Below are 27,097 nucleotides of genomic sequence, written 5' to 3' on the forward strand. Positions count from 1 at the left end.
ACACTGGCATATCAGAGGTGATATGTACACATGGGAAAAAATTTAATGTTTTCCTTTGGGAAGAGTGAATTGTGTAAAGATCAATGTATTCCCAAGAATCAAGTAAACATTGAGAGTTCTACACATAGTGATATCTGCTGCCTACCTGTAAGGAATAGTTGATCATCTTTCTTCAGGGGGTGTGGGGGGTGCTAGACCTAGCTCTAATGAAACTGTCAAGGCCAACACTGGTAGGGGGCTTCAATCACACAGATCTGAGGAAATGAGTACAAGGAAGCAAAACAAAAGCCTTCTACTATGGGAACCAGCAAACCAGCAAATCATGATGTACTCCACAGCGTCTTCTGATGGCTGGTCATACCACCTGCTGTGTGTATGTGTGAGAAAGGAACATCTAATTATCATTAAGGACCAGGAAATGGAGCTACTCAAATTGCCATCTGCACCCTTAAAAGGCAATCCTGTTTTGAGACTGAGCAGTGGAGAAGATGCTTGGTTTGGGAAGGATCCCTCAGAGTTAATCAGGGTAGGGCAAATCCAAAGAGGAAACGAAATCAATGGATATTTTGAGGTGCAAGCCGAAAATGGCCTAGGAGAAGGAGATAAAACATTGTATGGGGAGTGACAAGCTGTGGTGGATTCCTGTTAACCCCATCTGGAGGGAACAACATCCCCAATGCTGCTTGAAATGGTTACTCTAGAGAATCAAAAACTACAAAACACTATGTTTACCCCCAACTTAGTTCATTGGATGACAATGTCTGTTGGTTGCTCTTTCTGAAATAACAGGCGGAACAGTGCACTGTGCTGAGGGAGTATCAGTGAAAGTACAGTCTGAGGAAAATAAAACTATGTTTCAGTGACTTAAAGATGAGGAGGATGCAGAAACATTCACTGCTGTGACTCTTTTGCAACCTGGGGATCAAATACTACATACAATCAACACTCAGGTCTATGGTGTAAGTGTCCACATATCTATTTAGCACACGGTGAAGTCCTGCGACAATATGAGGCACTCCATATTAAACATCTGCCCTTCAACTGTGGAGTCCTAAAGACATTAATCCTTTTTATCAATGATCATTCTTCAGTTTCTACATGGATCCACTGGGAACCCTCATCGACAGCCTCAATACCCACATCAACCAATAGGAGATGGTACACAACTACACCTTGAAATACATACCACCTAAGACATCCTCCAACTCAAGGGGTGCCTCACCCTGATCCAGGCTGTTGTTTCCAGAGCCTCACACCACAAGACGGAATGTCTGCTCCTCACCAAGAACAATGAACACCACGGCCGCCAGTCCTGGCTGTACACATGCACCTCAAGAGCTTCACCTGGCAGCGGACACCCCACGCCAGTCTCTGGAATTCCACATACACAGCCAGCATGGTAACATCGACTCCACGGCAGAATCTCTCTGACTTTCCCACCAGTCACAAGCTATTGGTGCACCGTACATGACCGGGTACTACTATCAGACTTTAATGCAGGAATCTCCATACTCACTGGCCCTGCAGCACCTAACTTTAAATGTTAAAGTCAGCTGCATCATATACAAACAAAGCTGTCAGGATGCACCCTACTGCATACCTCGTAGTCAAATCCCCATCTCTGGTAGTCAATGCATCACAAGAAGTCAGGGCCTTGGAAAAGATTGAGCAATGCAAAGAACTAATAACCAAGAAGAAAGCATTCTTGATCTATGTCAAGGCTGTGGAACCTCCCACCTGTCAAGATCAGACTGGCTCGCACTCCAATGCTCTCATGCAATTAAAAAAGGACTAAAAACACTGTTCTCCAAGGAACACCTTCTTCTTGCCCGATAAGACCCACCCACAAACAAACCCCCTAGACCACTATTCCTCCGGACAACTAGTATTTGCAGCCCACGTCCCGGTTCCACCCCAAATGCCTCTCACCACTGTTACATGGACCCCACTAACAGTAAATGTTAACTATTCCCTGCTCCCCATATGGTATGCCAACAATACATTCTAGGCTGCATGGCTTCTTCCCCCTCAACGCCCACCCCCCCAACCGTCTAACGCATATCAGTTTCACCTACTGCTAGGTTCACCCTAATACATGCCCATGAAAAAGAAATGATGAAACGAACGAGAAGCTGTTTTTCAAATTTAAACTTGTTTTCCTTTACAAAGCTTATTGATTATTTATTTTTGATGGAAACACTTTTAGTGAAAAAACCTTTTGAGCCAGAAAGATAGTTCAGCACGTTAACCAGACTTCTTTCCAGCACACATGTTCAGCAGAAATGTGATTGCTTGCTTACCTTCGTTTTGTAAGTTTGATAAATCTGTTTCAAGGTTATTCCCAAAACACTCTGGGTCATGTTAACCAGACGCATACTCATTTGCCATGCCGGAGTTTGGGAATCCAGGTACATGTATTCCAGGCCCGTTCTATCATTTTCTTTTATTTTATACTTGGGCAACTTATAGAGGATAAACCTGAAAAAAAAGAGTTCAATGAATTATGAAGCATTTTAATTGGAGTGTGCCATAGCATTATTACAATTCAACAAAGACGAGAGGTTCTGAAAAAAGATTTTGGTAACTTATTATGTCAAACTATACAATCTTAACCACAAAGAAAAGGTTGTGTATTATTAACAACAAACAATTTCTATCGAAAGAAATTGTGAAAAAAGGATTTTTGTTGTCCCCATGACTCATTTCCCGGATAGCAACATTACCAACAGAACACAGAGAAGACTAGCAGTACTCACAGAAACAGGCAAAGACATACACCACTGGCACACACACACACACACGCACACACACACCAACACAAACACACACACACTCATTTTGATTGACACGCACTCTGTCTGCTAAATCTGTTCCACCCCATGGTGGTCATATTTCCTCTACAGAAATTGAGAACGGACTGCATAGTCACTAAAGTCCACTCCGCCTGAAAGCCACGCGCCGTGCACAAAATTCACCAACATCTCCAGCCGCAATACCGCTGTTTTGTGTTACGGGGACAAAAAGGATTGCCTGAATATGCACCACATTGAAAAGGAGGGACATAAAGGTAACTCGGCTTATTCACCCTTATGGATGATGAAGCAGAGGAACAATCCTCCTGCAATGTGCCCACTAAGGTGCCCTGAACGTGATGGAGTTCGAAGACGAACACCGAAGTAGAACATCTATTGAATAACACCATGGGGCCCTGAAAAGAATTTGCCTTATGTAGAGATCAACCTGCCCCACAACAGATGAGCTGTTCATGGGGTTACAAATGCAAGCACTCAACCATAGCATTCAACCATTCTAATGATGGATCTATTTGAATTTGCTAGAACCACTCATCCGTTTCAAGGTGCTGTGTGTTGCTCATCTAACAACTCATTTCTTCGGATGGCATTTTCTGCTAGAAAGCCGGACAATTCTCTAAAGCCACTCTGATCTGGTTCATTCCCCTGTTTTTAGAAGGTCAGAGTCTCTTCTTGCCAAGCGCCCTTCTCCAGAACACCACGTTGCGGTCACTTTGAAACATTGAGCTTCTTTTTCCATTTCGTAAGGCATCGAAACGTGGCTCTTTAATCAGTAGTAATGTCGCCAAACCATGTTGATAAAATGATCCTGCAGTTTGTGAAGTCAGATTATTGGGAACAGTGCCCTGAACAAATACAATTGGCACAACAACAAAACAACATACTACCTTGCAAAGACTGTAAAGTTTTGCTGCATACTTTCACAACACTTTGGCAACTCCATTTCTTATTAGAGAGTAAAGTGTCTATTTAACTTAATCCAGCCCTTCGTAGTCATACAGCAATTCTACCCTTTAGGGAGCAAAGATTTTCCAGGCTGTCGGGTGCATTTCCACTTATTTCATGGCCAGGGTGTTTGGGGTCATTGCGATTACGAATATATGCCCCCCGCAGATAAGTCACTAGCATCAAGAAGTTTGACACAAATGAGCCTCCAGTAAGGAGAAATGGTGAGCATCTTTGAGTGCTGTCTATATTGTTGTAATGGAGGATGCTTGGGGCATCAGGTAAGTTGATTGCAAGTTTATCTGATTGTGGTACATCAAAGGAACAGAGCAAGGCCTAAGGGAGAGGTGTGGTTACCCACTGGCTCGCGAGTGAACTTGGAAATGAGAGTGCACTGCTTGGTTTGAATTACACTTCGTATTGATACCAACAAAATATCATTATTACAATTATTGTATATGCATTTGAGTTAAATAAAGAACATGACAATCATTAACAGGATACCCACATACAGGAAGAAAGAACATAGTAGCAAAACAAAACATAAGAAAAAGTCATAAGCATCACAGCTTTCAGCATGTTATTCCAACCAAAGAGTTTAACATTAGTAGACGTCGTGATATGCACTACTCCCATAACCTTATCTTGTTGTGCGATCAACGTGATCCTGTATTAAGCTACTGTCGGAGCATGATTAGTAATCATCATGTTTACTCAAGTCTGTGCGCTACCAAGGTATGCATAGTGTTGTTATCTGTTTGTTAAATGGTGTGTAGCCTAGTCCTTCACCCCCAGTGTCAGGCTGCCTATTATGTTGTGGACATGCATTATTGCTAGTGCACAGAAACATTTCTAGTTAGTGCGTAGGAAAAATTCTGAAATGGTGAAAGCCAGCGTCTCAAAAATAAATGCAAATCACAGCATTCGGCTTGATGATTTACAGCGTCTACGGCATTGCACGGTTCAAAGCGTTTGTCTAGAATCCTGCAAGCAATGTTATAAAGGCATCACTTTCGCATAACATAATTCATTATACTTTGACTTACATGGTGGGTGATCGCATATATTACCTTGAGGTGCAACTTGTGCTCCCGATCATACGCTCGGCGCCATCGATCGTTATTCTTTCTGACTAAGTAAAAATTGCACTAGTGTTGTCAGGGTAACATCCCCTAACAACATGGCCATCTGCAACTATGCTGTCGGCCATCTTGGAAAGGGCACCGTTCCGTGTGTAATCGATGTACTTCTTGCAGTGGTTAGTTTTGTTGCACTAAATGTAAAATGTCTGTTGCGCAACCCTGTGTGTGTGCGTTCACAGTAGAAATAGATGAGCAGTAAATGTTTATGCAGTGGATTGCCACATCTGCATAAACATTTAATCTCTGGGCAGTAAGTAACTGCATACCGTATCGGTGTCAAGGTGGTGACTTATACTGGCTCTAGGTCATTGACTGTCACATGTTCGAGTTCATATACAGTTTTGAGACAGTAAGTTGTAACATATTGTTGTATATGAACATTACCTCTCTGGGCAGTAAGCAACCACGTGCTGCATGAATATTTCAGTTGCAATTAAAACTGACAATTACACTCTGGATATGACAAATTAGTTTGGTGGTTTCAACATGATTCAGCTGTTATCGGAGGACTTCCTAACAATGTGTGAAGTAACAAAATGAATAATAAAAAAACAAATTATAAAAAGCAATTCAAATCAAACTCTTCGTTCATTCCTTTGGGTGATAGTGTGTTCAGTCGATCGATCCAGTAGGCTTCTCTTTGTTGCGTCGAGATTTACATATCTTTCTTGCTTCTAGGTCTTACTTATAACTCTCAAGTCGTTTGTTGATGTCTGCTAAAATATCCGTAAAGGTATCTTTGTTGGTGAGTGCCGTGATTTCTACAGTGAGATCTTGAATTTCCTTTTCTAAAGTAATCAGATTGGCTGACAATTCCTTGATGGTGAGTAATATTAAGTCCAATGAACATCTATTAAGTATCTGCTCCCACTTTATTACAAAGTCCTTATTTTCTTTACATAAGTTTGGTTTGAGGCTGATTCTTAATCCACGAGGAATGCGTTGAGCTTTATAGTAGCGTCCTAATGTAACCGCGTGCAATTTACGGTTAATTTCTTTTCAAATGATGCATTCTAATTGCTTAATCCTCTTATTGAGGTCAATATGTTGCATAGTGAGATTGGTGTCTTTGATTAGACCAAGGATTGCGTTTGCTTCATCAACTGAGAAGCCTTGTGTAGTTGCACGTGATTCTGTATGTTTTTCTATTTCTTCATACGACATACTAGCGTGCCACCGCTCTGTGATACACGGAAGTGTGAGATACAGAGTGAGCTAGGAAATGAGCGGGGACTGCTTGGTACGAGTTGTTAGTTTTTTAAAAGATGTTGATTGATCACAAATTAATTTGTTTTTGGGGTCAGCCCACTAAAGTGTGCCACTGTGTTAGGCACAAAATTATGGACAGAAGAAAGAGACCTAGGCAAAATTGCCTTTGGTGTGGGCCGCACACCCTTATTTCCCTTTGGGATTTCTAAATAGTTTTGAAGGTAGTTGCAATGAATACTCAAGTCTTTTTGTTTTTTACAGTAAATGCTCCAAATTTTAATTAGGTATTTCACAATAGAGTTCTTCAAATTAGAGTAAAGAAAAGTTGCTTGCTGGTTCCTTTATAAGCAAACATCAATAAATGGCTAATGCATTTCAGATATTATAATCCTTCATCAGGGCCTTATCCAATCTATGTCCAATCTATTTTACACTTCGTATTGATTCCATCAAAATATCATTATTACAATTATTGTATATGCATTTGAGTTAAATAAAGAACATGACAATCATTAACGGGGTACCCACATACAGGAAGAAATAACATAGAAACAAAACAAAACATAAGAAAAAGTCATAAGGAAAGCATCACAGCTTTCAGCATGTTATTCCAACCAAAGAGTTTAACATTATTAGATGTGGTATGCACTATTCCCATCACCTGACCTTGTTGTTCGATCAACGTGATCCTGTATTAAGCTACTTTCTGAGCATGATTAGTAATCATCATGTTTACTCAAGTCTGTTCGCTATCAAGGAATGCATAGTGTTGTTATCTGTTTGTTAAATGTTGTGTAGCCTAGTCCTTCACCCCCAGTGTCAGGCTGCCTATTATGTTGTGGACATGCATTATTGTTAGTGCATAGAAAAAATTCTAGTTAGTGCGTAGGAAAAATTCTGACCTTGTGAAAGCCAGCGTCTCAAAAATGAATGCGAATCACTGCATTCGGTTTGATGATTTACAGTGTCTATGGCATTGCACGGCTCAATGCATTCGTCTCGAATCCTGCGAGCGATTTTATAAAGGCATCACTTTCGCAAAACATAATTAATTATTCTTTGACTTACATGGTGGGTGATTGCGTATGTTACCTTTAGATGCAACTTGTGCTCCCAATCGTACACTCGCCGCCATCGATCGTGATTCTTTCTGCCTAAGTAAATGTTGGACTAGTGTTGTCAGGGTAAAGTCCCCTAACAACATGGCTGTCTGCAACTATGCCGTCGGCCATCTTGGAAAGGACACTGTTCCATGTGTAATCAATGTACTTCTCGCAGTGATTAGTGTTGTTGCACTAAATGTAATATGTTTGTTGCGCGACCCTGTGTGTGTGTGTTCACAATAGAAATAGATTAGCAGTAAATGTTTATGCAGTGGATTGCCATATCTGCATAAAAATTTAATCTCTGGACAGTAAGTAACCGCATACCGATTAAACACGGAAGGGTGCCCTTTCCAAGATGGCTGACGGCATAGTTGCAGACGGCCATGTTGTTAGGGGATGTTACCCAGACAACACTAGTCTAACGTTTACTTAGGCAGAAAGAATCATGATCGATGGCGGCGAGAATACGATCGGGAGCACAAGTTGCACCTAAAGGTAACATAGGGGATCACCCACTATGTAAGTCAAAGAATAATGAATTATGTTATTCGAAAGTTATGCCTTTATAACATCGTTTGCAGGATTCTAGACGAACGCTTTGAGCCGTGCAATGCCGTAGACACTGTAAAACATCAAGCCGGATGCAGTGATTCGCATCAAAATAAAACCCTTTTGTGCAGAAGAACAGCCTCATGAGAATTCTGTGACCACCCACACAAGGGGTCACCCACTCAGAGTGTAGCACTGGTTTCTCTTCAGCAGAGATTGACCTGACCTTGCTCATTCGTTTGTTGATATTATTGTACCAACCTGGGCAGAGCAAGGCAGTAACCAGGTACCCTTCAGAATACTACCATCAGCTTCATAGTTGCCCACACCCTCATGCAATTCACAAAAGAAATCCTCAACCTCTTCTTGATGATCACAAATCATAAGATAGATCCCTCCCATAAGATAGATACCGCCCATACTTATCTATCCCATTGTCCTTCTTGGCAACTACCCAATTCATCCCACCCATCTCTTCCACCTCTAACCCTCCTCAGCACTGCTAGATGTTATCCACTTATTGTATATTTGAACTTCTCCCGGCTACCCTAACTAGTTTGCGATAATAAGGGCTATTTTGCAAGGTCTGTTACCCCCTCCCCCCTTTAACGATCTCATGTATGCTGGTAACCCCTAGCGAAGTGTAGCCTGAAACGTTTGGTCGAAGGCCACCAAAGTAACCGGGTTTAGGGGGAAGAGTGGGTGGGGCTGTGGCATTGCATTTCGTGTCCACCCAATAGCCCTTAAAGCCATGCCCCTGTCACAGCACCATTCTCCAAAGGTAACCTTTAGTCACAGGGCCTTCAACCTGTCATTCAAATGTCAGCACAGCCTTGTTTTGTCATAGGCCAAGCACCACTATTGAGGAAATTGAGGGATTAAATATACAAACTAATCACCAGCACATCCAAGTAAAGACCACAAAAAACAAATCCCAACTGTCCGTGTGCCTGATTCATAGAAGTGTTGTATATAAGCAATATGACCCGAGCGGTGGAGGCATTACCGACTCAGGTAATGCCCTGGGGCCCATAGTCATAGGCCCGAGCGAAGCGAGAGCCTTAACGAAGGCCCAGGGGCATTACCTGAGTCGGTAATGCAAAATCAAACATCATTGTACAAACTATGCCTTCTGTGGAAAGTCAAGCCTTTCCTGCTGGGAGCAACCTATGCCTCCTCAGTACAGGCACTGGTCCTAGTTAATGTGGGCATTCAAAACCCCTGCTCGAGGACTCAAGATGGCCGCCGGCACCGAGTAGACGTGCCGACGGCGCTCTCCGATCCCGTTGGTAAAGAGGTGCCCACGCCCCTTAACGGGAGGCAGAAGCAGTCGCGGATGTCGTACCGGCGAGTGTGGAAGGCGGGGAGAGCCGACTGGTGTGGGCCGGAGACCGGGGCTGGGTTGTGAGCCCAGCACGGCGGAGAAAAACGCCAGAACACCAGGGCCGCGATTTTGGCCGACAGGTGACCAGCGAGCCGGCGGGCGAGGGACCGGCCCCAGCGAGGAACAGAGCTGTGAGGAGCCGGCAACTGCAGACAATTGACTGGGGCTGCCCTGTGCAGAGCTCGGGTGGCGGGGAGGCGGGACTGGCTGCGCAGCCTGCTTCCACCCACGTAGCGCAAGGAGAGGAGCGCTGGGAAAAGCCGTGGAGGCGCAGAGCGGCGCCGGGATAGACCGCTACTTGGGAAGAGTGAAGAAGTGCCAGGGAGAACACTGCGGTGGCGAGGAGCAGCCCTACGGCCCCCCGCGGTGGAAAGTGTGTAAAGGAGCGCTGGTACAGCATGGGAGCACCGGAAAATTAAGTGGAGCAGAAAAGAGCGGGCGATCTGGTGGAGGATCTCCTTGGCGGTGCCCGCTCCTCCGGATCCACTGGTGGCCATAATTGGAAAGCCGGGCTCCCGGCATCGCCCTCACTACAGCGACATTACAAGTGAAAGACTGCCGGCGAAAGTGCAGATCAAGGGCCTGGAGAGCTGGGAACTGAGCCCTGGGGAGGGGAGAGAGGTGCTTCCCCCACCCAATTGTTTAGCCTTTCGGTAGGCAGGAGCTCCGAGGCACTGTACAGCACCTGAAGGGGAGAGTGAAAGCAGATCGAGGTGAAAGAAGGCCTTGGAATTTGTGCTGCACTGCATAGAAGGTGAAAGAGGGACAGATCTATTCAACGCACAGCGGCCCTCCGAGGAAGCTGAGTGGGCTTGGACGAGGAACCTTCAGTGCAGCGGGATACCCTCAGAGGACTCTAGGTGTGCTCCCCCACAGTAACCCTGTGCTGAGTCCTATAGAGACAGAGTGAGATCTGGAGTATCCCAGGAAGCCCAGGATAGGGGGAGTAGGAGTGTGAGGCTATACTCAACAATCTTCACAGGTAGAAGGGGCCGCAGAGTCTTTAGCCCGTGGACTCTTGGCACCGGTAATTCTCTGGCCCGTGTCTGGTGGAGTGGGGGCGGCAGCGGACTGGATCTGGCCAGCAGTTCCATAAACAACAGGAACAGGAGCAGCATGACCACCAAGTCTAAGAGCAAAGGAGGAAAGGGGGCACTAACCGGGGGGGACTCTGTTGGCACACTCCCTGCAATCTGGCCAACGCATACCCCGAAGGAGGGCCCCGGTCCAGCTTGTGAGAAGTCAAGAGAAGAACCTTCTTCTCAGGGAATGGAGGAGGAGCAGACGGTGATGTCAAGGCAGGAATTTCTGGGGGAACTGCACGCCCTACAGGCGAACTTGGCGAAGACCTTCCAGGACCAATTTCAACTGATGAGAGCAGATCTGAATGATGCCCTGGGAGAGATCAGACAAGAGACGCGGCAATTGGGGGAAAGGACAGACACCCTGGAAAAAGCCCTCCAGGAGGTAGAGGACGAAACCACAGCTAATAGCAAAGCAATAGAACAGTTGGATGTGGCTACAAGGAATCTTGAAGTGCAAATGGTAGACCTAGAGAACAGGTCACGCAGGGTCAACATCAGAGTGAAATCGCTTCCTGAGTCTGTCCTAGACAAGGACTTAAAGGTAGTGCTCCAGGGCATCTTTGCAGGTATCCTGGGTGAAGAGAATCCTGAGCAGATCGAGCTGGACCGAGTGCATAGAACTGAGCGGATGACCAAAGGCCAGAAGGCGAGACCCAGAGATGTTCTGGTGGCTTTTGCTAGGTACGCTCAGAAGGAAGCAGTGTTGAGGGCGACCCGGAAGCGGGAGCCTATAATGTTTAAGGACCAGCAGATCACATTATTTCAGGACTTGGCGAGTAGCACACTAATTAAAAGGAGGCAGATGGGCCCACTGTTAAGAGTGTTAAATGAAAAGGACATACAGTATAAATGGACATTCCCGTTCGGCCTACTCGTTGAGTGGGAGGGGGTTCAGAAGCGCATCACATCCTTGCAGGAAGGAGCTGACATTCTTCGGGTGGAGTTGGAGGAAACTCGGCCAAGTCCGGAGCTTCGAGGTGCCGTGGGGCGCATTAGGCTGAAACCCTGGAGCTGGACGACGACAGGAGAGAAGAGAAGAAATGGAGGCAAAGAGGGTACGAGGCCGCAAAAAGAGCCTCCAAGTGAAGAAATCAATGAGACACACGACAGCTCCTGATTTAAGATGTAACCAAAGGGGCGGTGGGCCTCAAAAAGAGAAAACGTGGCGGCGGGGGGAGGAGAAGCAACCATTTTGGGTACGGAAAGGGCAGAGATGCCCCGAGTTGGGAGTGGTGAGTAGGCGGGAAGGGAATAGCCTTCTGGGGAGGGAGAGGAGGGTGGGGTGGGGGGAAGGAGAGTTGGAGGGAAGGGGATGGGGGGAGGGGACGAGACATTCATAGAGGGGAGGGGAGGGTGGGTAAGCGCGAACAGACAGGCTCAAGTTCTACATGTTAACTCCTTAAGTGGTCAACGCATAATGTGAGAGGGTTGAACACCACACTAAAAATGAAAAAGCTGGAGCTTTTTGCAAGGAAGGAAAAACCGGATATTATGGGGCTTCAGGAAACTCATCTGGTATTGAAGGACCAAGGTAGATTAAGACTGAGAGGCTTTGATCAAATTCTACATGCCTCAGGTCCCAATAAAACAAAAGGGGTAGCACTGGCTATTAAAACACAGTTGATTTCAGAGTGGAAGCAGTACAAAGAGATAAAGAGGGGAGATTTCTGGTAGTCAGGGGAAAGTATCAGGATGCGCCTTATACGATTGCAGTGGTTTATGGCCCAAACTCAGGTCAGGAACAGTTCTTGCTGCATGTACTGAATGTAATAGAAGAGCAGGCCTGGGGACAGATTGTCTTGTTGGGTGACCTGAATATTGCATGGGACAGGGAAAGGGACAGAAATGGCAAAAGACTGAGGGGTGGCGGGGCGGTAATGTCAACTGCATTAAAGGTAAAGTTTGCTGGATTAGGATTGAGGGATGTGTGGAGGGAAGTAAAGGGTGAAGAGGAGGGGTACTCCTTCTTATCTGGGGTACATGGTTCGTGATCCCGAATAGATTATATATGGGTCTCAGTAGGATTAGTGGGTGATATCCGGGAGGTACAAACGGGTCCGATTGGTATAGCGGACCATAAGACGGTATCAGTGATCTTGGAACTGGGTAAGAAAGCGAGGGAACTATGGGGCTGGAAGTTTCCAGGTGCGGTCCTGAGGGATCCAGAGGTGTGGGGGGATATTGAGGAGAACATCAAGATTTTCTTTGCAGTTAATAGAAAGGAGGACACGGGAGAGGAGGTACGATGGGACGCTTTCAAGGCCGCAATCAGGGGGGACCTCATCGTGGCGTCCGCATACCACGCCAAACAAATGAAAGCCTTAGAGGCCCAACTGGTGTCTGAGGCAGAGGCGGCTAGGCGGGCGGCGGGTGGGACCCCATCCCTGGCAGCCATGCGGGCATATAGGAAGTCACTGGGTCAGTTAGAATTGTTACGCACTAAGAAGGCGGAAGGAGCGCTCCTTGCTGTGCGGCAAAAATACTACGCGAAAGCAAATAAAGCAGATATGCTTCTGGCTCGGCTCCTTAGGGGAAAAAGGGTGAGAAACGCCATAACAGCTTTAAAGGTAGGCAATGGGGAAAGGATCACAAAACGGGATGAGGTCCAGGAGGCCATAGCAAGTTTTTATGAGTCCCTTTATACATCCCAACACCCCTCTGGCGAAGCTCAAGATATGTTCTTACAATCAGTGCACTTACGAGAAATTAATAGTGAAACGAGGGAGGCCCTAAATCGCGAAATCACAGAAGAAGAGGTACGGGAGGTAATTAGAGCCCTCCCCATAAATAAAGCCCCAGGCCCTGATGGGTATACTGCTGCTTTTTATAAAATGTTCGTTACACAGCTAGCCCCACAGTTGACCTCCCTATTCAATTCATTTCGGCAGTTGGGTAAAATCTCCCCATCAATGGAGGAAGCAAAAGTAACCCTTGTTCTCAAGCCACATAAAGACCCGGAAGAACGATCTGCCTATCGCCCCATAGCTTTGATCAACCTGGATGCCAAGATCTATACTAAGATTCTGGCTAATAGGTTGGACGCTATCCTTCCCTTTTTAATCCACCCCGATCAAGCGGGGTTCATCAAAGGCCGGCAAACTGCAGACAATATCAGGTGGGTGGCCCATCTAGTTGAAAAGGTTCAGAGAACGTCCACTCCCGCGGTCTTGGTGGCTCTTGATGCGGAAAAAGCATTCAACCGCGTGGAGTGGACCTTTCTGTTTCGGGTAATGGAAAAAATGGGCATTAGAGGGGAGTTTCTCACAATGGTCCGGGCCAACTATCGTACTCCTTTAATTAGAATAATGGTAAATGGTACAGCCACCAGGAGGGTTGCTCTACACAGGCGGACCAAACAGGGCTGCCCACTATCCCCCATCCTTTATGCGATCTATCTCGAACCACTGTTGCAAGCGATCAGGGAAAGGCCGGATATTAGGGGCATCCCATTCGGGGGGAAGCAACAGAAAGTTGCAGCTTTTGCTGATGACATGCTCCTTATCCTGACGACACCAAGAGACTCGATCCAGGTCAGCCTGTCACCTCTGGACAAATTTGGTGAGGCCTCGGGGCTTAAGGTTAATGCTACCAAATCGGAAATTCTAAACTTGTCGCTCAGGGGTGCGGATCGGGATGAGCTGCGGGGCTGTACTCGTCTGCTATGGAGCCCGGGAGGGATCAGATACTTAGGGGTGAGAATTACAGGAACGTTAGGATGATGGTACTCTGCGGATTTCCCCCCGCTCCTTAGGGCAATTAAGAGGGACTTCCAAAGATGGAGAGGCCTCAGAGTGTCATGGCTGGGGCGGATTGCTGCGGTAAAGATGGTCACGCTCCCATGGCTGCTGTATTTGTTCCAGGCGATCCCGCAGCCTGTTCCTTCGCACTTCTTTAGGGAACTGGGGACTTTGACCAAAGACTTTGTATGGGAAGGGAAGAGACCCAGGTTAAGTGGTAGTTTACTGATGGCTCCCAAGAATGAGGGTGGTCTGGCGTTACCAAACTTTCGGCGGTTTTACGAGGCAACTCAGTTACGTATTATTAGAGAGTGGCTAAAGGAGGAGGAGAGTCAACAAGACAAGTTATGGGTGAGATTGGACAGGGCGGTGGCCCACCGTAGTCTCTCAGAAGTGCTTTGGCTTCCTAAAGAAAACAGGCCGAGACATCTCTCTGAGAGCACTAAAACTAAATTGATGGCAGACATATGGGATAACTTGGTGGGCTCTAAGGGTATTACTACATACCCATCTCCATTTACTCCACTTTTCAGTAATGGCGACTTCACCCCGGGTCTTGAAAAAGAGTTTTAAAAAAAAAAAAAAAACCTGCTCACTGGCCTACCCAACATCACCCTACCACCTACGCAAAGCATCCTCCAAACCACTGACTGATGCCTCAAATGCCTCCAAGTATATTACCACAAAACGCCTACACTCATCAAGCTTCACTTGGTACTGCTACACAAATGTATCACTTTCAAAGCCAGCTCCATCATATCGAAAGTTGCGACCATGCCCGCTCCCCCCTGACCGACAAAGCCACCATCTCTGGCGGTCCGTGAACACTGGGAGTCAGGACCCACCCTGACCAGAGCAGCAGAAATGTAAAAGGAAAGAATCAGGATACAAGCATTCTTCAAGCATTCTTCCCACACAACATGGGACATCAGACCCATCAGCTTCATAGTTGCCCACACCCTCATGCAATTCAGAAAAGAAATCCACAACCCTTCTTGATGATCACAAATCATAAGATGGAACCCGCCCATAAAATAGATCCCGGCCATACTTATCTATCCCATTGTCCTTCTTGGCAACTACCCTATGCAACACACCCATCTCTTCCACCTCTAACCCTCCTTTCAGCACTGCTAGATGTGACCTCTTCCCAGCTACCCTAACTAATATACGGTAGTAAGGGCTATTTTGCAAGGTCTGTTACCCCCTCCCCCCCTTTAACGATCTCATGTATGCTGGTAACCCCTAGCAAAGTGTAGCAGTCTGTTACATCCCATAGCTAGGTTCACTATCAATGAATAACCCAAATAAGTAAATAAATACAATGCTCCCTCATTCAGACCGCAAATCTCTCCCCCTCCTGAAACATCTCATGTCCAAAATACCCAGCCTGAAACGTTTGACAGAAGGCCACCAGAGGAATCGGGGGGCGGGTGCGGCGTTGCATTTCTTTTCCGCCCAATAGTACTTAAAGCCATGCCCCTGTCACAGCACCATTCGCCAAAGGCAACCTTTAGTCACAGGGCCTCCAAACCTGTCCTTCAAATGCCAGCACAACCTTGTTTTGCCATAGGCCAAGCACCACTATTGAGGAAATGGAGGGATTAAGTATACAAACTAATCACCAACACACCCAAGTAAAGACCACAAAAAATAAACACCAACTGTCTGTGTGTCTTTTCAATGCTGGATAGGATATACAAATAGACTTACAAATGTACAAATTGATAGAAGGATTTGTTCTGTAACTACTAGCCATCACAGAATCCTGGTTTACTGACACCTTTATCACTTCACCATGATGTGCCCAACTGAGTATAAAATCCATTGCAAGTATTGGTGGAATAATATGAAAAGTCTTTAAAAATGTGTCGGCAAATGTTTCTATATGAAATGCCAAAATCACTGGAGCGAGAGCACACTCTTGCCTGGTCCTCTTTCAGTTGAGAATATAGATGAAATCACACTCACATTGCACATTCTGGCCTTCATTTTGGCTTGCAACGCTAGATGATAAGAAATACATTCTTTTTACCAAGGGCAAATTCATCAAGCAGCACTCATAGAAATGTTTTTGAGAATCTTTTTTTTTTTTTATTGATTTAGCTGACAGTATATAAACTTTTCAATATCAATACAAAATATACACAAAAATACACAAAACCTTCATAAAAATGAATGAGACCACATTCAAAGTAAGACAGCAAGACACTGCTGAAACAATTATGAGTCCAATTTAAGAGATTTCAGGAAATTAACCGATGCTATTTGAATGGACATTTTGCCAGCACATAAAATATAAGGCCAATGTTGCTCCACTTCCAAAGAGCCCAAATATGAACAATGGAGATCAAAATGAATGTGTTGCATCTCTATTAGTGTGGGACAGATTGAGATAAGATGCTCAAGCAACTCCGGTGAGGCTCTATTCTCACAGAAGCAACAGAAATTCATTTGTGTGTCTATGATTTTGCGTCTTGCTTGAATGACGCACATGGACCAAAGATTGAAGCGCAGCCTTAGGATGGCACTTCGCATGGCGGGTGAAGGAGATTTTAACAAATACCATTCCATAATTTTCATGTGTTTAGGATAGAAAAGTCAATCGCAATGGTTCTTATATTTTAGGCAACTGGTCTGGGTCTCAATACAGTCATGGCGATATAACATCTGTTTAGCTATGTCTGGATTTGTGACCAGGATCTCTAAGGTAATGTCCGCTCTAGCTAGGGTAGAGTAAACTTCCCTCGTCCACTTTTGTGCAAAGACATGAGAGGTTGAAAACAAATATGATGACAAGATTTGTAAGATGTTGTAACAATCAATCGAAATCAAGCATTTCCGGAAAAGAGCACAAAGATGCCACAAGTAGACAGCATGGAGCGAGACTAAGCCAAGTTCATAGCGAATCCATGAACCCGGAATGCATTGTGGCAAGGAGAGAATGCTTCTCCAAAATTTAGATTCTAATTTGTCAAGCGAAATTTGAGACCAGATCGGCTGTGTTTCAAGGCCCTAAAGAATGCACAGGATAGCTTTCTGATTCCAATAGGATAAGGCCGGATTCAGTGTGAATTTGCCGTATCGGTATAGAATTATTTTGGTTTGTGAAATAGAAGTAGCTAGTTTTTGTTCCACGCTATCTACTTGGCCTACAGCATTAGGCCCTCGCTCAAAAGTCATACCTAGATGCATATAACTTGGAACAATCAGCAATGTAGTTTCTTTAATAGACCATGTGAATTTGTTATGGGCAATTATGGACGCAGAATGAACTATGATTTGTGTTTTGTTGGTGTTAATTATAAGTTGGTTTGTGTCAATGTAGGAAGTGAAAGCGGTTAATAGTTTCTGCAGACCTATTGGCGTCAGCATAGATTCATGTTTTGACAGCAGTGCCATTTAGAATTGGAGAGTCAGAGTCTACATTCGTGAAGGTCTGTCTAACATCATGGATGAAATCATTGAAAATCGCTGAGGCGAGTAGACATCCTTGTTTGCGGCACCGCGCTGTCGGGATGGGACAGGATAATAGACCATCTAGATTTAGACGAATATGTATGGAAGATTGAGAATGGAGAGCATAAATGATTTCTTGTATGGTCGCAGGGCATCGGTCTCTCTCCAACTTCGACATCAACTTTATACGAGATATTGAGTCGAAGGCCGCATGTAGGTCTATGAATGTGAAGTAATCTGATTGTTTGGATTTGTGACATTGAGCTTTTATGTCATTGAGACAGAAAAGATTAATGTGGGTGCCCAAGCCAGCAACAAACCCTGATTGATATGGATCTCTAATCTGACCGACTTTAGTCCATACATTGAAATCACAGAGTATCAGATTTGCAAATAGCTTGCCCGGGGCGTCCAATAATGCAATGGGACGATATTTCTGCGGCAGAGTGTGGTTGCCTTTTTTGTAAATAGGCACAATGATCAATGTTTTCCATGATGGGGGTATTATTTTGGATTTCACAACTTGTTGAAATATTTTGTCCAAGATCACAGCCCATAATCTTGGGTTGGATTTGAACATTAGGTTGTGAAGCCCATCGGGGCCGGCTGCCCTGGATGAACTTATTTCCCGAAAAAACTGCTCTAAGATAGAAGGAGAACAGTCTACAGACCACACTACTGCCGCATCAGCGACCGGAGAAAAGCAAGCATATTCGGGATCAGTGTATAGTTGAGTAAAGTGAGCTAGCCATTGATGTTCTTTGACGGAATTCACTTGGGATACTGATTGATGTGGATTAGTGCTTCTGTTAAGAAGGACCCAAGTGGCAGACACATTTTTTGTAGCTATGACTTGTAACATTTGCTCACTGTCCTTCTGATATTGTTGGGCCTTGTGTGCTCTAGTCCATTGCCGACATTTGCATTGTAAAGAGTTGAGGGCTGCTTTTGGCCAGTCCTTCAGCTTTTCTGGCTTTGACTGCAGGATCAAAGGAATGGGCATGTTTAGATTTTTGTTCATCCGAGGCAAAGATGGGCCGAAGGAAAGAGTCCAGAAGGTTTGTGTAAAGCATTGGGGATCGACATTTGCCATTCTGGTCAACCGCTCAGTCGAAGACCTCTAAAGTGTGCTTTAACCAGTGAAGATGAGATCTGGCATTGTTAGTCGACAGAGACTGAGTCATCCATAGTTTCTCACTTGGTAGTGAGCTCTAAGAGATGCATGCCAATAGTAGATTATGATCGCTGTTTGATTGAGGTATGACATTGAAGGTCCCAGCGTGTTGGAAGAGATTTTGATCGACAAAGAGCATCTATGATGCTCGTCGAGGGCCTCGTTGCCAGGTTGCTTTGGCCGGAATATCTCCTTCGACCGCACCATTGAGCATGTAAAGATTTCTGTCTGACATGAACGTGGACCATTTGTTGACTTCTTTACCGTGGCCGGTGTACTTAGCAGACAGGCAGTCTATATTTAAGTTGCCAACAGCTATTGTGTCAGTGATATCGGGATAAAGAAAAATTGACTCAAAGAGTCTGATTAAACCTAAGTAGAAGGCATCATTTGTTAGGCCAACAGGATTTCGATATATGTTAATAAGAGCAATGACATGCTGTGGTCACACAATGCGAACCAATTGTATAAACGAGCTGACTCCGTCCCAGGCCAAGATTGAGAAACCTCGATTCGTGTTTACTACGACCAGTAGGCCGGACAATGGATGACCTATTTGCTGTTTGATTGCTGGTAGGAGAATTGTGTCATAGTTGTCCCAGACTGGCGGAACAGAAAGCCACGTTTCTTGGAATGCCAAGATATCATGACTAACCAAGAGATCACGAAGGGAGACCTGGAGATGGGAGTGGCCACGCGTGTTCCAACTAGCAAGTCTAAGGAGTTGGTTGCATGGCATTGCTGGTGGTTAATGCGACTGGCAAGGATTTGTGGTGTATCCGGTTTCGTCTCGCATCTGAGTATAGATATTTGATGTCGGGACTTGTTCAATCGATCTAAGGGTGAATCTTTCTGAGTCTTGTGCAATTAAGAAACCCATATCAAGTCTAATGACCGAGGAGACCACATCAGAGATAAATTCAACCTGATGTCTCTTGAGCTGATGTCCTCTAAGTCAGGCACGTCTCCAAAAATGTTGATCACACTCTGTCTGTTTAGAATGTAAGTCGGAAAAGAACCCACCCAACATTTCAAGATCAAAGAATGGCATTCTGAGTTGAAAGATTCAGTGTGTCGGGAGAACCTATGCGGCTTATCCCAAATCGTGGGAATGCTGGTGTGGTGTGGCCCGATCTGGGAGGATCGCCAGGGAATGGATTGCGTAAAAGACGCCAGCTTGTCCGGTACACACTGAGGTGGTGGGATAGCAAAGGACACTGATCGAGTCGGAGGTTTATGTGTCTCAGGACAGGATGGCTGCATCAACACTATTGGTGTTGTTTCTGGTTGTGGTTGAGTCACTGGGTCACATAACCGTTGGGCCAGATAGCTATCCACTGCGCCCTTCAATTCCTCAACTGACAAAAGCATGGGATGACGTTCGGCAAGTCGGGGGCTCATCACTGCCTTAGTATTGGTGATTATGGGAGGGACCTGAGATACCTTCTGCGTTGTGGTCGATAAGCTAACCTTGTGTAAGTCATTTATCAAGTCATTTAAGGGGGGATATGACAAGGGTGAATTTTTACAAGTCAGTTCTTCTGATTGACCGGCGGTAGATTTGCCAGTCAAATTGATTGGAGGGTCCAACGATTTTTGGTTTGGCTGTCTCAAGTGCGTTTTTGCACCCCTATGGCTTGAAAGAAAGAAGTAAAAGTGTTTTTTGTGTGTCGAACTGAGGGTACATTTTTTGATTTCTTGAGGGAGATGTCAGAGCTTTTTTTGTTGTTTGAGTGTGGCACTGGACCCCTCTTTGGTGGCCAACGTGCGAAGGTCATCTATATCTGGCATCATCGACAGATTGTGCAGATTGCTAGGGGCAAAGTGTGGAATACTTATCCATGAATCATTTTCTTTCGATTTGGATGGTGCATGTGAGTGATCTGTAATTGGGCGAATCACTGCCGGGAAGCTACGGAGAACAGACTGTGGTGGCGTTCTTGGCACAGCCGTCTCAATCTCATCAATAATTACTACCTCTTCATTAGGTTGCAGAGAGCATTTAGGCACCTCCAAACTGCGAGCACTAGAATCTGGAGTCAAAGAATTCAACCAAAGCATAACTTTGTCAAGCTGTGAGGATTGTTTCGATTTTTTGGCATCTAGAGATTCAAAAAGTTTGAATAGAGTTAGCATCGTAGTGTTGATGGCCGTCAATGCAATTTCAATCATTGGATTGCATTCAAGAGCAGGAGTAATCGAAGGAGGGGGTTGATTAGACGGCCTCAGTGTAGGGTGTACATAGGAAAGGGACAGGGAGTGATGTTCAGAGGGATCAGAACAGACATCTGGTCGTGTGAAGTTAGCACTCTGGATAGATATAGGCGACTCACATTGACTGGCGTAGATAGAGATGTCTGGATTATTAGACAAAGGGGACAAGGGGGCTTCTGACAAAATGGGGCTAACCATCGGCACAAAACCAGGTCGATTATCAGGCAATTGCAGCAGGGTGGAGTCAGACACCATATGAGGCATCGCTTGGACCTCTGCAAAGGATTTTGGAGTACATGGGGGGCGGTATTGTTTGTGACATGAGGATTTACAGTGCAATCTCTGTAATGAACAGTAGGTTTGTTCATGTTGGATACTGGTAGTTTATTGTGGTTGTTAGAAGCTGGGACAGCAAAACACAATTGTATTGGCTGCTTACCCTGACACAATTTTTTGTCAGGGGAAGGAGCCAATACAATTGTTTTCTGGCTAATGCGAATTCCTGGGTTTGTCGCCGTGCAACTGCTCAGGCCACAATTGCCAATAGAGAAAGGCATGTTGGATTTCAGCGAATAAGGCTTGCCACAAATGGGCAAGAGATCGCTGGTCATCTCGCTGAGTATAAACAGCAGTGGGAGAGGCGCCCCTCTCACTTTACAACAGAAAGTTCCATAAAAGCTCCACCAAAAAAATAAAAAGGAGTGCCGCAGCCCGCGTGCCTCGCGGCTAAGTGGCGAAGCGGTACTTAACTGTGTACTTCCATGTGTGCGCGTGCACTGTGCGCATGCAAGTCTGATTTATGGGAAGTCCACGTGAGCGAGGGGCGGGCCAAAGGGCGGGCCAAAAAAGCAGACTGCAATTAAGGAAACAAACAATCAGCAAGTTGATTCGCTACGAAAGGTAGCAATAAGTCACTCAGACACTCAGCCACTGGAGCAGTGAATCACTGGGGAACAACCAACTGCAGGCCCATTGGCCAAAGTCACATTTGTAGTTGTTGTTGGAAAATCACAGGCAGGGAGCAGCAAAGGCAGAAGCAGCAGCGTTCCTCGCGGCGAAGCGGTACTTAACCGTGTACTTCCACGTGTGCGCGTGCGCTGTGCGTGTGCAAGCCTGCTTTATGGAAAGTCCACATAAGCAAGGGGCGGGCCAAAAAGGCAGGCTTTGTAGTTGCTGTTGGAAAATCACAGGCGGGGAGCAGCAAAGGCAGAAGCAGCAGCATTCCTCACAGCGAAGCAGTACTTAACTGTGTACTTCCACAAATCTATTGACTGCCATCTCTGTGTCTAACGGAAATGCAGGCATTAAAGTGTAAGTAATGTTAAAAGATCCATTAATTCTATGGTCGTATGTGTGTGATCTGCTGTGTCCCGTGCCAGAATAGAACCTTGCTGATGTGGTGATAATATGTATAGCCATTTTATAAGCAAGATATTCAAAATGCATTTTAGGAGAAAATGTAGACATCTCCAGGCACGCCTGTGTCTACCTGCATATCTCATTAGACCCTTGATTCAGAGAACATGCAGCCACTGTTTTCTTTAATATGATATTATTTTTGATAAACCTTGTCATCTAGAAAAAAAAAACGTGTTCATGTAATGTTATTACGGTAAGGAGAATTGTAAATTCAAGTGTGAACATTCACTATTTTTATAACATTTACTATTAAACATGTTTCTACTTCTACGTATTCCTCTTATTTACTACTAGATCTACTTATTATATTATCTTTGAAATACCTAAAATAGATATAGCTGGATCAGGTACTTTCTCTTCAACAATGTATTGTATCTGTTTACTAATATATGAAATTCAAACCATTTGTATAACGTTACAAATGTTACAAGTTGATAGGTAGTACAAATTAATGCTCCAAGCATAATCATATGATACTGGTGTATGACTGTATTCTTCCATGTCATGTTATTATTGATAAGTGTAATAAGTTAAAATATGTGTCAAAAGTGGGCAACAAAAATATTCTAACTTATATAATCAGAAGTCACATATGATAGAATTATTGATCTCATGAATGATGTTGTGTGGGATGTAATTAGTGACACCAACGGTGATGTCCTCAGTGGAGTCATGTATGGTGTAATTAGTATCATCAAACACAGTCCCAACCTACCTAGCACTCTACAGGTGTAAAAGCTAGAAGGCCAACATTCTGGCTTTCTATGAGTTCTGGATGTCGTTATCCTATATTAACAACCGTTATTAAAGACAAGAATGTCTAGGAAGGCTATTGTGAGATCTGAAGTGGATTTGTATAGAAAATATACTTTATTAAAAAAAAGTTTAATTAAAAACAAGCTTTGTATACCATTAGAAATGTGACTTGTGCTCTCCAAATTAGTGATTGGTGTAGCGATAGATATGACAATAGTATTAAGGTTGAATTATCGACAATACTACCTTAAGGTTAGTTAAAACAATATTTATACAACTGTGGTGTGCTAACCAATCTTCTTAACAACCAAATGTAACATGTAGTGGTTTAGTGTTACAGGAACCGCAAGGTTTAAACAATTGAGATCACGTTGCTACTAAAGTTGAGCGAACAACAGACCAATTTATGACAAGTTACTCGGGTATTATTCATGATGTAATTAGTGATATCATCAGTGATGTCATCATTGTGGTTGTACGTTGTGCAACATGGGGCACAAAGTTAAGGTGCAGTAGAGAAAGGATTGCAGCCCAAGATGAAGAGTAATGTAACGAGTAATGAGAATGGATGGTACATGTTTCATTATACCGCAAGCCATTGGACAGGAACACCCTCAGACATGCATGCAGTCATCACCCTGAAATTAGGCCTCCACCACCCACTGTTCCTAAGAGTAATCATCACTACTTCAGAGGATCTGAAAGGAAACTATGCCTGGTATAGGAACAGAGTCATTGAGTGAGATGATCCCCATGAGTAGAATATGACCAGACACTTAGTGAAGCAAAGCATAATGGAACACTGGCACATCTCTCTATTCTCACATCTGTTGAAAATCTGAATGAGATATTTCCAGTGCAACAAATGTTGATGGCCCAATGGCTAGTGGGTGCCAAAGAAACTCCTTGGTGCAACATGTTCAGTCGCTACGGCCGAAGGCCATGGCTAATGGGCCCCAAAGAAATGTATTGATTCAACAAGTACAGTGGCCACGGCCAAAGGGCACGGCTAGTGGACCCCAAAGAAATGTATTGGTGCAACAGGTACAGCGGACAAGTCCGAAGGCCATGGCTACTGGGCCCAAAGAAAACTATAGTATAACAAAACCCTTGAAATTCTGTGAATATACATCAGTTAAGAGAGAGTTAAGGTGATCCAATTTAATGTGAAAAAAACATTGCAATAAACCTTTGAAATTCCGTGAAAAAACCTTTGTTAAAAGAAGCTGATCAGATTTAACAATTAATTCAGCATTTGCATTTCCCCCTTAAAGTTGTGCCCCCTTTTGCGCAGTGTATGATCACAATGATGACGCCACTGATGACATCACTAATTACATCATACATGACAGCACTGATATCACTTGTTTGATTCATGACATTTTGAAATATGACAGATTTGCTTTGGTAAATCCCATATATGTAGATATATCATACTTACACGATACATTGTAGTGTGCCCTTGTTTCTTTAGCATACAGTATACAATTGTAAGTACATACAGACATTATTACAAAGAAGAATAGTACATACCAAAGTATGTAGTTTGGAAGGAAATATGTTATATTTGAATACAAATTCATAATTTATTTTCAAAAGAAATTACTAAGAATATTAGCAATACAATTGCTTTGTCTATAATTAAACATTTACGTTCTAATATTCATGTACTTTCCATACGTTGTATAATTTACTGGTGACCACTATGCTATAGTTAACAAAGCGCTGAGTGGAAACACTATTTCACGGAAGCAACCCTAACACATGCCCTACCCCTCTCGGCCTCAGCCATTTATGTCAGAAATCGCCACCTCAGACAGCACTTCTGCAACACTCTGAGCCTTAACACCAACGGCCCTGCACCTGTCCGCCTCTACATGGCTTCTGGCAACCCTGAACCCCATAGTCGCATTCACTACCCTCTTTACATTGCACACCCTCAACCTACAGCAATGAGAAATGATTGCTTGGGTGCGTCCACCGCCACCACCCCTAGGATTAGATCAAAGTGAATAACCACTCACAGGGGCCGCACAGAAACCAAGCCCACCACCCTCCTAATTCCAGCCTCCGTAAGCCCTTTAATAGCAATGTACACTACCTACAGCAAAGCCTGGACCTCTCCATAAAGCAAAAAGCTAACATTAGTCGACCTAACAACCACCAACTGAACCTAGACAACCACAGACTGAACCTAGATATCGTAGCTGTCACAGAAACCTTGCTACATGCAACATCAGGCCCATCCCTCTCAATACCTGTCCCTCCAGGCTTTACCATCTTCAGATGTGACAGACCCAATGCCAGGGGCAGAGGAGTTGTACTAATAGCAAGGAACTCCCTGCCTATCAGAGTGCTCAGTACCATCTTAAATGATAACTGTGATATTCTCTCAGTCAAAAGGACCATCTCATACTCAGGTACCATGACTGTCCACACAGTCTATGGCCCCCCAGGCCTGCCACCTATATTTGAGGAGGACCTCCTACACAGCTTGTCTGCACACATTAAGCCGACTTCCAAAACCATAATCCCAGGGGACCTGACTGTAGGTTACAATGATCCTACCAACTCTAAAGCCACATCAGTAGCCAACTCACTTACTGCTCTAGGCTTTTTACACTGTGTCAGCGATCCCACAAACGTCAAAGGTTGCATTCTAGATTAAATTTTTGGCCTCAATTGCCAGTTCCCTGTCTCCAACAAAAGACATGTCCGTAGTTGGTTATAGGTCAAAGGTTCGAATCAAAAAGTTTGAATTACAATAGGTTCGAATCAAAAGGACCGAAAACAAAAGGTTGGAAAAAAAAAATGTTTGGGGGGGGGGCTCCCCCCAACCCCTGTATTTGTGGTAAAAACAACTGTTTTACCTACACGGAAACCGCCAAAAAAATGTATAATTAAAAAAAAAAATCAAACCTTTGGTTTTCGGTCCTATTGACTCTCACCTTTTGCATTCAAACCTTTTGTAATCGATCCTTTAACTGGACACCCCGTAGTTTGATCATCACATAGTGCACTTCTCAATTTCACCCATCGGACACTCCACACCCTCCACCATCCCACTGCCCCCGACACTGGCATACAGCTCTAGAAGATTCACCAAGGTGTGTATTTCCCCCCCGCTCAGCACACTCCTACCTGAGTCTCCTCACTCCACAAACCCTAATACACTTGCTGACATGTATTCTGAAGTTCTAACCACAGCCATTGACATCATTGCTCCGTTAATGCTATGTAAAACTGAACTGTCAGGTCAAAGGAATTTGTTATTCACTCCGGACCTTCCTGGGCTCTGTTCTAAAAAAGGGCTAGCAGAAGCTAAATGGAAAAAGTCACCTACAGAAGCTAAGACACTGGTGTTCACCTCTGCAGCCAAATGCGATAAACAAGCTATCCTACTTGCCAAGTCAACTACCTATAACAGCCAAATTGCCAATGTCATGTGTGACACCTGGGAGATCTTCACCATCCTTAGGGAACTTGAAACCATAACCAACCCTCCTGACACTATGAGCAAAGATCGAACATGGTGCAGGAATGTCCAAAATGCTGTGCTTGCAAAAATCGACACCCTTCACAAATAAATCGACTTAAAGCAATCCATGCTAACACCCTCGAGCCAGTCTCTAATGGCCACCTTTCCCCCATCAAGACTTGCCCATGTTTTGCTTCGTCAACATCGCTGTAGCTGAGGTCAAAACCATCTGAAAAGGTCTTCAACCTTCAAGATGCAAAGGAGACATATGCCCAGCAGCCCTCGTTAAGGACTGCGCTGAGAACCTGGAGCACCTCATCACCTATTTCACCAACACCTCCTTCTCCACTGGCGTACTCCCCTCTAGCCTCAAGGAAGCCTGGGTACACCCTATCATTAAAAAACAGCACTAGATCCCACGAACCTCACTAACTACTGCCCCATCACTACTGTCCCGTTCCTGCAAAAAATATTGGACAGAGCAGCCTATCTGCAAAGTCAGCATTACTTAGAAGCTAACCACATCCTGGGCATGCGCCAGTCAGGGTTCTGCCCAGGCCATGGGACTAAATCAGCACTTCTTGACTTAAAAAATCAGCTTGATGACATCAAGGACGAGGGCAAGCA

General features: G+C 44.6%; 1 protein-coding gene across 7 annotated transcripts in view; it reads right to left on the reverse strand.

Annotated features, from left to right (window-relative positions):
* The window catches only part of DNASE2B (deoxyribonuclease 2 beta), a 534,491-nt gene that overhangs the window by 489,688 nt on the left and 17,706 nt on the right, over window positions 1-27,097 (reverse strand). For 4 of the 7 annotated variants that reach the window (XM_069641599.1, XM_069641595.1, XM_069641596.1 and 1 more), the window contains exon 2: window positions 2,301-2,478. In XM_069641599.1, coding sequence (XP_069497700.1) covers window positions 2,301-2,478 — 178 coding nt within the window. Of the gene's footprint in view, window positions 1-2,300; window positions 2,479-4,804; window positions 4,933-27,097 lie in introns of those variants that run through there. The other 3 variants (XM_069641597.1, XM_069641598.1, XM_069641601.1) reach the window with 3 other exon arrangements.

Source organism: Ambystoma mexicanum, chromosome 1q (genome assembly GCF_040938575.1).
Source record: "Ambystoma mexicanum isolate Mex_15411 chromosome 1q, UKY_AmexF1_1, whole genome shotgun sequence".
NCBI classification, from domain to species: Eukaryota; Metazoa; Chordata; class Amphibia; order Caudata; family Ambystomatidae; genus Ambystoma; species Ambystoma mexicanum.